Here is a 14,867-nt window from a genome sequence, read left to right as displayed (position 1 = left end):
ATTGTCATGATGCATCCATTTCCTGTGTACCGAAATTGAAACAAGTTCATAGAAACAGGTATCATTAGAGTAAGTTGTTTAGTGTGCTCAGACACTTGCCAGAACATTTTTTCTAGGGCTTAGAGGCCTTAAGCCTTTACCTAATGAAAAAAAAAAAGTTTTCAGAAAATAAGGATCTCAGTACCTTTAGAATGCCCCTGGTATTGTTTTTTCCTAAAAGTATTTATCACATGCAAGTCATTAAAGATGACAGCAAACTGTTTACAAGAACCAATGAATGGAAATGCACACATAATTCAGCTAAAAAAAGTTTTATGCATGGCCATTTCCCATCACGTGCATACAACACCAATAACGACCACAACATCATAAGAGTAAAAGGTATTCATATAACAAGTCGTATTTACACATGAGGCAAAAATATGTACATAACATTCCTCTTCAATGACAAACGAGCAATAAGTGAACAAGAACTAACGAAAAAAAAATGTCCTCTAGTAGCTCGCACAAAAACGGCCAAACCACGCTTCGCTAAAGTGATTACAGCTAGGACTCCAAAGTAGCATTTCCATAATGGCAAATTTTCAGCAGCAGTTCTGAGAATAATGGCAGCTGCTAATTGTATGCAGTGCCCCACGAAAATTTAGCAGACTGCGAGAAATATAATAAAAAACACTCAAATCAAACACCCCCAATTCAAAAATAAAAGCACATGCGTATAGACCACAAGCTCTATATCACGATCATGGCCCTTATAAAAGATCTTTGTCGTGCAACTCTTCGTGATGTCGCAACATTAAGGATTCCACAGCTTCGTGGAATTCCTAACTTGAAAGTCACGCCTATTAGCAAGCCGTGATGCTACTAAAATAAATCCCGACTGTAACTATAATGCCTGCTGCGCGAATTGAAAGAGAGACGAATGCCGTACCACATGGATTCACACTACACCACAAATCGTGTTCAAAGATCATCATATTACAGGTAACGCAGTGAAGATGCACACTTGATAACACAGGGAAAAAAAGATATGTAGACATTACACCGGTAGATCCCATTATAGTTCATTTTGCACATTGTCCATTCGTGCCCAAACGACTTTTCATTCAAATAATACAGACAAAACATCACTGCACAAAGTGCATTGTGTGTACATGTGTTGCAAACCGACAGAAGTTTCAACGATAGGAAACCCACAAGAGGAAAGAAAAAATTAATGATTTTGGTTGCCAGTGTGTCCCTGCCGAGTATAAAGCAAGAAAATCTGATAGGATTAAAACAATATCAAAAAATAAAAATATTTTAGGTTCGTTCTTGCCGTTCTCTGTCAAGGCAGGTGGCAAGCAAAGAAAGCCCACACAATATTACAGTGCAGGTTACTTTTAAAAGACAAAAGCATACATAATCCCAGCATCAGCTGTTCCCACAGTATTTACTTTCCAGACAGCCAAAAATTGTAATGTCCCACGTTAAACTGTCCACAAAATATAAGCAACACGAGATGCTCAGACCAGAACTACTTTTTAAACCAAAAAGGCACCATCAACCACGACCTTCTAGGACCAAACGTGTTTACGAACTTCCACTGAATCTCCACGATCTCAGTGAAGTTGGAGCGCATGAACAGAGGCAAAGAAAATTTGGACATCTCCGTTTTCTTAGTGGATATATCGCTACAAATATTATTGGCAGTACTTGGCTGTCAAAAATCTTTTTCTCGTGATGCAGTTTACACAAATCAAATGCCGTCCAAAGCAGGAGGATGGCAGGAGCTAAATTTTAGCGATGACTGTGACAACAGTTAAAAGTGATATCTTTTCGCAAGGCAATATGCACACATTATAGAAGGTTGTGCAAATAGAGCTGCCATATCAAATGGCTAAGATACCTTGGTGTGCTAGTTGGTGCATTTATGTTAGCATAATAAACTGCGCACAAGAGCACAAATCACACAAGGAAACACAGACGGGATGAACGCGAACTAGCAGTCTATTTCAGAACTTGTGTGTCTCCAATTACTACAAGTTGCGAGAGCTCCACTGACTTACAAGAACTCCACAGAACTCCGAGTTACAAGAACTATTACGAGATAACTACACTGAGCTCTGGTGGAGGACCTACCTTAAGCAGGTGTTGAATGTGGACAAGCACAGAGCAGAGAAAGACACGATGGAAAGGAAGGAATTTGTAATAGTCAGATACACACAAGTGCTGAAAGAGATGGCTAGTTTGCGCTTGTCCTGTTCACGTTCCCTCATGTGGTTTGTGTTTTGTACGTGCGCAGTCAATCGTGCTAACATCTTGAATGGCCGATTGTCGGGTTGATGTATATGAATCAAGTAAACAACTTCATGCAACATGCAACATAGTCGTACACATGAAAAAAAAGCAATACCTGTCTTGCAAGCAAAAATGAGATGTAGGGCAGGAAGAAAACACGGTGGGACACCATATTTACGTGCACATAACTCGCGCCAAGAATTCAAGAAACTTAAGTACAAAGTGCGTTGCGGTGTCGCTTCACGGCAATGCTAAGCATGTTGTCACGAAACCGCGCTCAACACACTGCATTGCTGTGAAGCCACACCGTGCTTTGACAGACATTGCCAGTGAAAGAAGCAGCGTATGAAAATACAAAATAAAGGTTGCTTCTAGAGCATTATCTTGAGCCGACAATTGCGCCCTGTTGATTTTAAAAGGACATGAAGGAAACATTGTTTTATCTGAGGGTTGTAATTGGGGGTGTGTTATAATATATGCGTGAAAATACAGTAACATGGTATATACAAGAAGTCGATAGCCAACAAGGCATAAGAATGTGGCCCCAAATATAAATCCCGGCAACTCAATGCATGTAACAAAGCCACATGTTGGCTTAGTTACATGTAACTTGGCCATGTTACGATACATATCACATGGCGAAGTTACAATGGGGCAATCCACAAGAAGTAATAATAGAGAACCAAGAAATGCAAAGAATGAGTAACTGAAAGTGATCATAAATATTGGATTTATAAAGTCAAATTGAGTGATCACCAAGATTAAATATTGTAAGAGAACCAAAAAACAATGCAGAGAAGTGATTAAAAAGTGGTTGTAAACATCAGATTCCTAAAGTCAAACTTCAGGAGTATTTCTGGAAAGGCAACACCTGACATTTCACAAACGAAACCCACCGGTTAGTTAGAATGATGACACGAAATATAGGGATGTAGAAGGATCCTGCCGTTTAGACTTGCCTATGTGGCCAAATGTCACATTCTAATCGAGATGGCAACAGCTATAAAAAATTCAACAGCTTGTTCTATCTTGTTCTGTGCACCGAATAATAGCCAGATGCTTGACGTGAAGTCATTAACGAACAACGAAAAGGTTTGCTTCTCTTGGCAAGCCCCACAGGTACAACCTCCTAGTCATGTGCCAATTTAAGTGGGTGAATACCGAAAGATTTATTAGATCACTAATCCCTGCGACACATACACAACCAGTCACGAAAGCCAGCTCAGCCACAGTGAGTAGTGAAATACTCCATCGCCCAACCGTACTGTTTACAATTTTGTCGATCATCATCCACCTGTGCTGCCCGCAGTTTCACCCTTTCACTGTACCATTAAAGACTCCTTGTACAGAACACAGAGATGAACAGTTAAAAACAATAAATAAATAATAAGGAAGCTAAGATTTCCCCGGCTATTATCATGGTGACAAAAGTGGTCATTGACTGTACTAGGTCAACACGTACCTGCCTGGGAATTGTTTTCTCAATTTTGATATTAGTTAGTGTGAACAAGTCATATGAAATCTGTGCCTATCTAGAGCACGACTCCAATAGCAAAAAAAAAAATAATAATAATAATAAATAACATGCCAGAAAGTATTTCCACTTCATTTGCCCTGGATGTTACCAAACTTACCAGCAATGCCACCAAGCACGTAATAGAAGCAGACAGTCACCTGAAGAAAGTTTAGGAGTAGCAAAACATGAATGACAGGAATAAGTCGTAACACTCCTTGAGCATATCTTGAGCAGAACAGTTAGCAGATCTTTCATGCATTAAACAGCAAGAGAGGCAACAGACAGGTGTGCCCTGTTCATTGCCTTGTGTTATGAGAAAAAATAATCCCTACCTATTATATCTACAGATTCAAGAGCACTTCCAAGGCAGTATGCACATAGCAACAACACCGTGACTATAAAGTGATACAGCAAACCCGAAAGTACATTTTTCACTCAGGTGTTCAAGCAGAAACCCTGCATTAAACCCAAACGGTCTGGCCTCTAAAGATGTGAATATTACAGACACAAGAATAGGAAAGTCGGCCTACACCCAAAAGCAGATTGAAGCTACAAATAGACCTAATGTAGGTTTCTCGGTGCTTGTCGAAGTGAGAAAGCCATTAAAGAACAACTTAGGTTCGAGTGTATTGCTCTAGCCTCCAAGAACACCAATGTTACTAGCACAATATTTCTTTATTAACACCTGGGATAACAGAGGTGGTGGTATGTGTTTGCAGTCTGCTTCCAGAACACCCTTAACAAATTTTTGTCATTCAGTGCATAGCACAGAGATTTAGTCATAGTCAAAATGCCACGATTTCTATGACCCCTGCACTGGAAGAAAGAGTAAATGAAGCTAAGTGTACATCCTGAAACTAAGTGCCTTAAATATTCTCTATCTATATAGTCAACTTCGCAAGACTATAGTACTTGAAAGCCTGCTAGTCATACGATACTTATATCTGTAGTTGTGTATAATCGGTGCATTCGTCTGTAAAATAATGTGCAAGTGTCAGTAACAAAGTTTTCAGTAAATAAATCGGCATACACAATCTATCACCGGGCACCCCTTTGTCCATGATCTACAATTCGAGATTATTCTCAGCTCGTGTGGCTATCAAACCTGTCACTTTCTTTGTGGTATAGAACACCTGCCCACCTATAGAGAGTTTGCGAAAGAGCTAAAAGGCACGAAGAATCATACTTGAATGCTCTATCTCTACCTGAACTTATGTTTACTGGTGCACAGGCTAGAAATACTACCACTTGGTCCCAGAAAGCGAGGAAAAGAAAAAGCGGCGATGAACACAGATGATTGAAGAAATCAAACCTTTGTAGTAAGCCTCAGGAGAGGCGCTATTAAAACCACGTTCGTACAATTTATTCGTGTCCAATCTATCTCCCTTCAACAGACAATTCAGCTCAAAGCAAGTGAAACAGAGGTAAAAGAAACTGACTGGAATAGATGCAAGCTTCATAGCTAAGGCAATGTGCGCCGATTTCATGCAAAAGGGCAGTTTCACGAACAGGGCCCACGGCAGTCGCTTGCAAATACTTCGGGCATTCAACAGTGTTGTATATGTGCGCTTTAACGAATGACACAAACACTAAACCAAAATATAACCCGCACTACACTCCAGTCTGTACGACGCACTGTGTATTTATCGCGCTATTTCAGACAAGACCCGATACGACGTGCACTGAAAGCTCCCACTTAAGTGAAGTCACTTTACGACATCATTCTGGAACACCATAGGGGGCGCCCCAAATACTTCCCACTTCCCCATGCAGTTATCGCTCTAAGCCGTCAGCAGCAGCCTTCAAAGAGCAGGAAACTAATTCAGCTTTGTACCACACTTGAGCACTTCGTTACAATGTTCCAGTGGCTTGCAAACATCGAGGTACTGTGCTGAAGGCTTGGTTGGACACCTATAAAAGATAACTCTGTCTTATCTCATACGCACACTTCCCACCTTCAAAGCACACCTTCTCAACATCTACGTGCATTTCTGAAGGCAACAACTGCAGACGAGGTCAAAGGGCTTCGGACGTCGACAAGGAGCTGCTAAGTGGAAACCAAGCAACCAGTTTCTAAGCACGAACACAGCCAGTTTCCCTTCAGTTTTTCTTTAACGTGACAGTAGCAAGAACATCGGCAGCACCTTCACCGGCTGAAAAACTACGGCGACGCCGGGGCAAAACGGTTAGCACCGGTAGAAACAACTGCTTTGAAGGAGACTGTCTCCGCATGACTTCCTGCCACTCTCCGACGTCCTTAGTTAGGTCGTCGGGTTGTTGCTGATGTGGCACGTCAGCAACGTCCTTTGCTTTGAGAGAGGAGGTGTCACCGTTCAAAGTCTTCTCGTCAACATGAATGATGGGCTTCTTAATCGAGTTGGTAGCTGCTTTGCTGGCAACCTTTTCATCGCTGGCCACTTCACACACAGCAGCTTCGTCAATGGGCATTTCCCTAGTGATACCTTTGTTGGGACTTTCTTGTGAGTCCTGGCATTTCTTGGGAACAGTTGGACTTGGACTACGCCAGTTTGTATCTCGACTCGGAGAAGATTGTGTCTTGTCCGCTTCAACCGGTCTGGGACTGCTGTTGGCGTGCTTGGCCAAGGCTCTTCGCAACTCTGCTGCACCGGACGCTGCGCTACCTAGGACTGCACTGTCATCGCTTGCCCTGCTCTCTTGCTCTTGGCTTTCTGCGGCGACACTAGGACTCCGGCTACGCCAGTTTGTGTTGTGACTCGGCGACCTGTGCTTCCGGTTCAATCTGGTTGGCTTCGGACTCGCACTGTTAAGTCTCGTCCTACGCCTCAAGAAATCATCAGGTTCGACCACATCGTCAGCAGTGTAAGACCCGTCAGCGTCTCGAATGAAATCCCGATGTTCCCCGCCCGTGACGGGACTGCGGCTACGCCAGTTGGTGTCACGGCTCGGGGAACGTCGCTTGGGACTGCCGCTGTTGGAAAGCCTCACAACGGCGCTTCTTGGTGCGCCAAGACTTGCCCGTTCTGCACTGGCACCAACGTTGACGGTATCAGGTTCCGAGGCCTCCACGCGGTCGACTGTAATGACGGCCTTTGTGCTCTCGAGGTACTCGCCACTGGGAATTGTTTCGAGCACCTGGGGTTTGGTGTCGGCAACGTCAACACGCCAGGCACTGTTGGGAGACAATCTTCTTGGCGAAGATTTCCGGTGTTCCTTGACGCTGTTGGCAGATTGCGGGCTGCCCAAGTCTGAAGGCGGACGAGGATCTGTAGAGTCCGGTGGCCGGTCAAATGGTGCTGCGGTCTCCACACCTAAGAATGAATGGGAAAGTCAGGGACGTAAGCTGCGAAAAGTTAGCAACATTGATCTTCCACACTGTGCTATCCTTCACACCGTACAATGTCTACATGGCAAAACGGAACAGCTGCTCGTGTCAGTTGGCACAGTAGTGATTTCCAGTGAGGTGGAGCTGGGGCCTGGCAAAGAGGCCCCTCAAAAAAGTTTTAATGGTGGTGCATAATGTGCCTGGCATTAAAGCGCATTAAACAGTGCTAAACTTGTGCATGTTAACAAACAACACAGTAAACAAAAATGCAACCCATGGTACATTCCAGTCTGTTGTAGATATTTTCCAGAAAGAAATGTTTCTTTGGATGCATCTTGTATGAGTGGAATGTCACCTCTGCCATATCTAAGTAATGTTCCCCTCCTCAACGGGGAAAGATTACATACAGCTTTATCAACCTTGAACTCCGGTTCCTATGGCTTAGCAGAGACAGGTATTGAACGGCAATGTTTTGTTTGAAAGGAGCCTAGTTGCAATGTTTTACAGTATAGCCTAGTTGCAACTGCAACGTTTTATAGAAAGGAGCCTAGTTAGCAAATTTCAGTGTGAACTAGGCTCCTTTCACAGCTTAAACAATGGATGGTGGCAGAGTGCAGGTTTACAGAAGTTCTTGATACAGCCAAGCCTAGACTTCAAATGAATATACCAAAGTAAATCCGAAATTTGGTTGGCTGTGCTTTATTTCAATGAACATTTTATTGACTTCAACTTCCTTTTCTAGCCCCTCTCGGCAGTTGCCAGCCTGCTCTTTCCCCATTTCCCTCTCTCTCTATGTGCATTGTATGTGTGTTCTCATATCAAATAATAATAATAATAATAATAATAATAATAATAATAATAATAATAATAATAATAATAATAATAATAATGAAACCGAGATTACAAGACCCGAGGCAATTAACAGATGCAGTGAAGCAAATATTTGTTCATTCACAGCTAAGGTATGCATTCTGGTACAGTAAAACCCCGGTGATACGATCACGGCTGGTACGAATTTCAGTGTGATACGAATTCGTAACGTTCCCTGGCCGAAATACATTGCTCACAATACAATAAACATCAGCTGTTATGAACACGTTGCTGCACTGCTACGGATCTGCAATGCTACAGTGCAGCAATGCGTGAGCAAAGGTGGCGGCGGCCGAGCCAGCGGAGTGACCAGCACAGAAAAGCCGGCACAGTGGCATCTGGGTGGGATCCATAGTCGCCAAGCAACCGGCTACGTCACGCGACTACGCAATCTCTCATTGGTTCCCCCGTCGAGCGGACCGGACCACATCACAGCCTAGCTGATGCTTTGACCAGCGGGAAATAAGACGAGGACCGCTGCACCAACGCGACCGCGGCAGCAGCCACCACTACGGCCAAAACGCTCCCTGCACTCGACGTGCTGAGGTGCTCAGTGGCGTGCAAAAACATTCGTGAGATCACGTGCGCGCACTTCTTTGTGCGCCCGGTCCGTGAAGCAACGATTGCTATAGCAAATTAGTAGACAGCTGTACAAAGTAAGGATAGTAGCTTATCGGCCGTATAAACTTGTAAACATTCGCTTACTAACTAAATTAACAAGCATGGTGTGATGCACGCACAGGTAAACACGAACACATCTCGCTCGATGATCGCGGAAACTCGCTGTCATAACGATGGAGTAAGGAAGCGCGGCAGCAGGAGCGAGCGAATTGACCTTTGCGCTGTCTCTCACTTCGAAGCATGGCGCATACTAAGCTATCCGGCACTAGGTGCACTTTGTCAACATCGCAGATCGTTGTGAACATGAGGCCCGTGCGGGCGCGCACCTTGCGCATATCGCAGATCACTTTCAAAATATGGCGCCCGCGCGGCCGCGCCGTATCAGCAACGTGCCAGTCGCTTGTTGCAACGCACAAGCTTGCTGCACCGCTAAATTTACGTGACCGCCACATTGAAAAGCATCGTAAGATACAGGAAAATTACAGATTGGCGAAGTTTCAAGGGGAACTTAATACATGGAAGTCAATGTAGAATTTAGGTCGGGACCGCGAAAATGCGACGCAGCAGCCGGGAAAACGCAGCAGCAAGGAACGCATCAATGGGGTTCCACTATTAGTCATTTTTGCTGATTATTAAATTCATATTCCCTTGATTTTGCGTATGTTTTCATGATACGAATTTTGGGTGATACGAATATTTCACGCGACCCCGCGAGATTCATATGACCGAGATTTTACTGTAGCAAAAATGTAAAGCACTCAGCAGGAGGAACTAAGAACAGCACATTCAGGACGCACATTGGAGTTTTGGCCAAGACTTGCCCTTGACTAACCCACAGTTTCCTAACCAATGTGATCAGACCAACCGCACAGTTGCATATTAACAATCGTTGAAAGCATGTTTGTAATTACACGTTCTTCGGATGCACTGTGTCGGCACGGAAAACCACCAACAAGCCATCAAAATCAACAGGAGACCCTTTGTTGAAACAACAAAGGCATCAAATTTGCGTTTCTCCTCCGTGCAAACAATTGTGATTTTTTTCTTAGCTGGTGCCAACGTGTACGTTTATAACAAACATCAAATATAATGAAATTATTTTGCGTCAAATGCAACTTCATTATATTGGCATTTGACTGCAAAAAAGGGAGGAGGTTGTGCTTAGGCTGGTAGGCTTGTTTTCCTGTTATTGCTCACAGGTTGGGACGACAAAGAAAGCGCATGGACTAGGGCTGGTGGTGTCGATGCTGAAGAGCGGAGGTTACAGTTATTGTTTGTCACCCCTCTTCCCTCAGTCATACGGGGTGAGGACGTTGCCCTTTGAACAACTGTTCCTGTTTGGTGTGTTCTTGTAACCTGCCGGGACTTCAAACACAGACGAACCGGCCGTAAAAAAAAAAGACTCTTACTGGAGTCATGGCACATACAGAATACGCCAAACGTCCCTAATTGTTGAATACGTGTGACTGTGTAACATTTATTTACTAGCTTACAGGTTTCGGTAGCAACACATTTTTTCTAAGGCAATTTTCTTCTTATTCCTTATTTTTTGTCAAGGAGAGTTGTGTAGCACAAGAACATTAGGAATGTGTTGTGTTGAACGCACTGTCCCAAGATGAAAGGACTAGCGATCCAGTTTCTGGCAAAAGCTTTTTCTGATACCACCACTGACTTCGTGAGAAGCATCCCTCTACGCTGTCTAGTTCAGTTTTGGTTTCGATGTGCTGCTGCTTTTCGCGCACTTAGATTTAGTTCCAAGTTTTTTGTTTTTTTTTTAGACATACCGAACTATACCTTCCGTGTCACAGGAGGTTCATAGAAATCTAAAACAACCACTTTTCCAACATTGACGAAAAAGTCACTGGAGTGGCCATTTCTTAAGCGCTCCACGATCGTGAGTTGGCCCCCTCTCGACGTGCAATAACATTGGATCTGGTAAGATATTGAGAAGCGCCCGACGAGCCCGCGCTTGTGTACACTGCTTTCTTCTTTTTTTTTTTTTTCCGTTACAGCACCTCTCGGGAACTTCTTCTCAACTATTGAAAATTAGACTTCACAGCGTCTCCCCATATGAGGACAGCATTTTCAGCAGCACACTCAAAATAATTTCGCACGTGCTTTTCGTGGTATGCCGCACCGAAAGAATGGAAATCTTTTCTCTGCAATCACTTTACTGAAAGAACCCGCGAAATTAAAAAAAAAACTGAAAATGATTTTACTGCCGAGCCTGCTTTCAGACAACCAGCAACAACAACCTCAAATGAGCGCACTGGAGGAGAAAGCAATGAAGAGGACCCTGGAGAAAACGTGGGGGCTGATTACCCACGTGATGCTGGCTGGAGGCTACACTGTACAAGAACGTCAGGAATAAAAAAAAAAAAATCCGATACAGATAAATTAACTGCAATGAAACCTACACATAACAAACATGGATATTACAATACACCAGATATGATGAGGTAAATTTAAAAGATTTCTTGCAGAGATCAGAATGTAACAAATACAGTCCGACAATCGATTTTCTGGACAGCCGATTTTTCTGACATGCCCGATAATTTGGACGTCTTCGCGGCACTGCCACGTCTCCCATAAAGTCAATGTATAAAAACGTCAGAAATTTCAGGCTGCAAAAAACCTTCGCTGTCTGATTTTACGGACTTTTTGCCATGACCACAGGTACGAAACGGCGTAAATCATAGCCACCACCACCGCCATTTTTATTATCTCGCCTCCTCGAACCGGTGCTCTCGCACGCAGATTCGCCAGCACCCGTAGCCACCACCGCGGCAATGCTAGGCCTAGCTACTTCAACATTCGCTACCACGCTTCTTTCTGTTCGGTGCCGTGTTTTTCATTGAAACAATTCACCGCTGTTAGCAATAGAGCCGACTCCACCTTTGTAATCCTCACCAATGTCTTGGAAGCTGAGAAAGCACGACGCGTTGCATAATGCCGGTTCCTGAAAGTCAGCTTCGCCTCAATACACCAGGTTACGCAGAGAAGCATACGTGAAGTATAGAAGTGAAGCATACCAGGAGTGGGAAGGGGCAATTGTCACTGGATACGGTATGTATTCCTTATTGTACACGCGTGTACCTCTTATCACAGCAGGAGCTACGATACGCCTAATCTGTTCACCTGACTACTCTTGCTGTGCTGCTGCATCCAAAATGTGAAACCACTTCCTGACCAGAACGACTGCAAAGCATCGTGAAGTACTCACGACCACAAAGGTGTTAAAGATGTGTTCTGCCAGACGAGCGCTTGAAGCAACAACACTACGGTCGATTTCAACAACGTGCCAGGTCATCATCTTGTTCTCACCAGTTGCAGCCGAGGCTTCTCCTCCCTCCCCGTCTTTGAGCTTGGCGGTGTCTGCTTTCCGCCGCCGCCACTGCCAGGGAAAGGAGGGACCCCCCTGGAGCGGGGGCTGGTGCGCCTGCGACAGCCGGAGCTCGGCCGATCCGTCGTGTGCGTAGTACGGCCGCAGAGTGGCCTCGGCGCGCCACTCCTGCATGGCCAGGTACGTGTGCTGCAGCAGCTGCGGGAACCGCGACGTGAAGTAGCCAACAAATTCCTCCGGGATAGTACCCAGCTCGGACTGCAGCGCCTCCGGCAGCTCCCGGTAATGGTGCTTCTGCAAGAGGCAGGGTCAGATATTGACACGTATACATAAGTTTATCTTTCGCCGATGGCCTCTTTCCACCGGCTAACAAATGTTAAACGTTATCGCTCGGCGCAGGACGCGCCTGTATCGGAAGTTTCTAGAACGTTATAGATGCTTCTTTCCGTTGCCTGTTTTCACCGACGCTTATGTTATCTGATTGTATGAGTGACGCGAATTGTCTAGAACTTTCTGGAAGACACGCGCGTACCAGGGATTATTCTGGAACCTTCGATGACTCAGGTATAAAAGCCGACGCGTTTCGTCGCTGATCAGATTTTCGACGACCGCCGACTGTATTCGCTGCTTTCGTTGTGCTTTGAGTGTAGCTTGCTTTTGTGGGCACAGGTTCGCCCAATAAAGAATCAGTTTCGTCATACACAGTTTTACGACTGTTTACTTCAGCGTCACTACTACGTGACAATATGGTATGATGGTCGAACATGACAAATTAGGTACATTGTTGTCAGGTTCATTAGTAAAATTGTTGTTGCAAGCTTGTTGATTGCCGTCACTAGGTTTCGAAAATATTCACAGACGCAAAATGGCGCCATTGCCACAAAAGTACTTATATTTCCGTCTGCCAGATGGCACCACAATATCTTGCATTGAGCACACATTGGTGAGATGAAATGCTGTACTCAAATCCTTTGCAAAGACATGCGCATATTAGACTATAGCCCCTCTGCATGATTCCCTGAAGGGGGTCAAAATGTACTAAAGCTGTCTAATGACTACAAGTGTGCAAGCTCGCCCACTTCACTGTCAAGCTCAACGTTGTGGCTATGAGTCACTGGGAAATCTTTATTATTACTGCCTAACATTACTGCCCAAAGACATAAATTTCATACTTTGCTGCTGGACATGTCCTGCAAAAACATTTCGTGTGCTTCGTGATCAACATTAGGATAATGAACGTGCACACGGTGTAACAAAAGGAAGCACACATCACTCCCAGCCATCCTGACATCTCTTTTTTTTCCAGGTCAGGCACAATAATCACAGCTGTCAGTCCGATCCCACATTAAATCAAAAACCAAAGCTGACGTCATCGGCCGCAGACAGAGCAAAACAGGATGCAAGAGAGCGCGGTTGTACCAATGGCACAAACAGCTGTGAGTGTGCAGCCAGCTGCAGCGGCAGTCGGTGCGCCACCAGTGCTGTTGCAACTGCTACTAGTACAAAGTAGTGCTACCACTAACACTGGTGCTACTGCTCCTAACTACTGCAACTGCTAGTACTACTACAGTCGACTTCCGTTATTTGAACTTTGACAGGACTGCCAAAATTGATCGAACTATCCAGTGGGTCGAACTAAACAAGATGCGGAAAAAACGCCATAACACACCCCTGATTCATTTGGCAGTATTTGCCCTATTCTAACGCACCCTCAAATGAAATGCGCACCCACATTTTATGCGTGAGTGTTCAAAGTAAATAAACTAACGTAGGAATGACATTAAAACTATCAAATAAAGTAAAAATCTCACACGCACCTGATTTTTTAGCAAGAAAAATTGTTGCACGAAGGTGGCTAGTTTCCTAAAGTCAGCTTCGCCACACGTTTTTTTTTAGTCAGCTCCGCCGCAATACAGCGTGTTATGCGGTAAAGCATACGACCATTGAGACGGCAGTTTTGCTTTTGTGCCCGATTGCACCGCGCAGGCCATTTCTGCCCCAATTTTCTTTAAAAAAAAAGGAAAGTCTCGCGTTAGAATCAGGTAAATACTGTAATCAGGCACTGTGAGCTACGTTTATTGCTTAAAAATGTTTGCATGGCGAGGCTAAAATAGGCGTCTTTGACGAGAGATGACGTGTGTTCAATGAATCATTCACTGTCCCCCAAGCTCTGCTGGGACAGACACTGCCACTAAAGGGGTCACTATCGGGGTCACCATAGGGATCAGGTGAGTGCGTGCTGACCGGTCAAGTTCAAATTATCAGGCGAAACGTCAACTCCAGGATCGAAATAACGAAAGTTTGGCCCCATGAAATGCATAGGCACCAGCCGGGACCTTCGGTCGGAGTCGAATTAACCGAAAAATCGTATTAACCGGAGTCGAATTAATGGAAGTCTACTGTACTTTTAACTATTCCTACTCCTACTGGTTCTACTATATACTAAACATGCTACTTTTACAGTCACTGCTACTACTAGTACTTCAACTACTACTACTACTACTACTACTACTACTACTACTACTACTACTACTACTACTACTACAGTCGAACCCAAATATATTGAACCCACATATAACGAACAGCAGTAAAATCCTCTTGAAAATTTTTATATAACATATTTATTATATATATCGAATTACCTATACAGTCAAACCTCCATATAACGAAGTTGTACTTGCAGCGATAAACTTCGTTATATCGAGAATTTCGTTATATCGAGGTTTCGTTAATTCAATAGAACTAAGATGGGAAAATAAAAATAGATGTTCGTTATACCGAGGTTTGACTGTATATCGAACTTTTTTGTGATCCTCGTAAGATTTGATATATCCGGCTTCGACTGTACTATCATCACAACCAATGCCAGAATCAATTTATGGCATGGCAATATTATTATGAGTAATAAAAATGGTACTAGTACTAACTTGATA

At 44.1% G+C, this 14,867-nt stretch overlaps 1 protein-coding gene across 3 annotated transcripts in view; it reads right to left on the bottom strand.

The window, feature by feature from the left end:
* Positions 1 to 295: 295 nt before the first annotated feature.
* Positions 296 to 14,867, bottom strand: part of LOC119453260 (serine/threonine-protein kinase/endoribonuclease IRE1-like) — a 57,488-nt gene continuing 42,916 nt past the window's right edge. For all 3 annotated transcript variants that reach the window (XM_049667673.1, XM_037715286.2, XM_049667674.1), the window contains 2 exons: positions 11,916 to 12,228; positions 296 to 7,086 (listed from right to left, as the gene is read on the bottom strand). In XM_049667673.1, the coding sequence (XP_049523630.1) occupies positions 5,897 to 7,086; positions 11,916 to 12,228 (1,503 nt within the window). In that variant the 3' untranslated portion in view covers positions 296 to 5,896. The remainder of the gene's footprint in view (positions 7,087 to 11,915; positions 12,229 to 14,867) is intronic.

The sequence above is a fragment of the Dermacentor silvarum genome, chromosome 5 (genome assembly GCF_013339745.2).
Source record: "Dermacentor silvarum isolate Dsil-2018 chromosome 5, BIME_Dsil_1.4, whole genome shotgun sequence".
NCBI classification, from domain to species: Eukaryota; Metazoa; Arthropoda; class Arachnida; order Ixodida; family Ixodidae; genus Dermacentor; species Dermacentor silvarum.
This window is presented reverse-complemented; position numbering and strand designations above follow the sequence as displayed.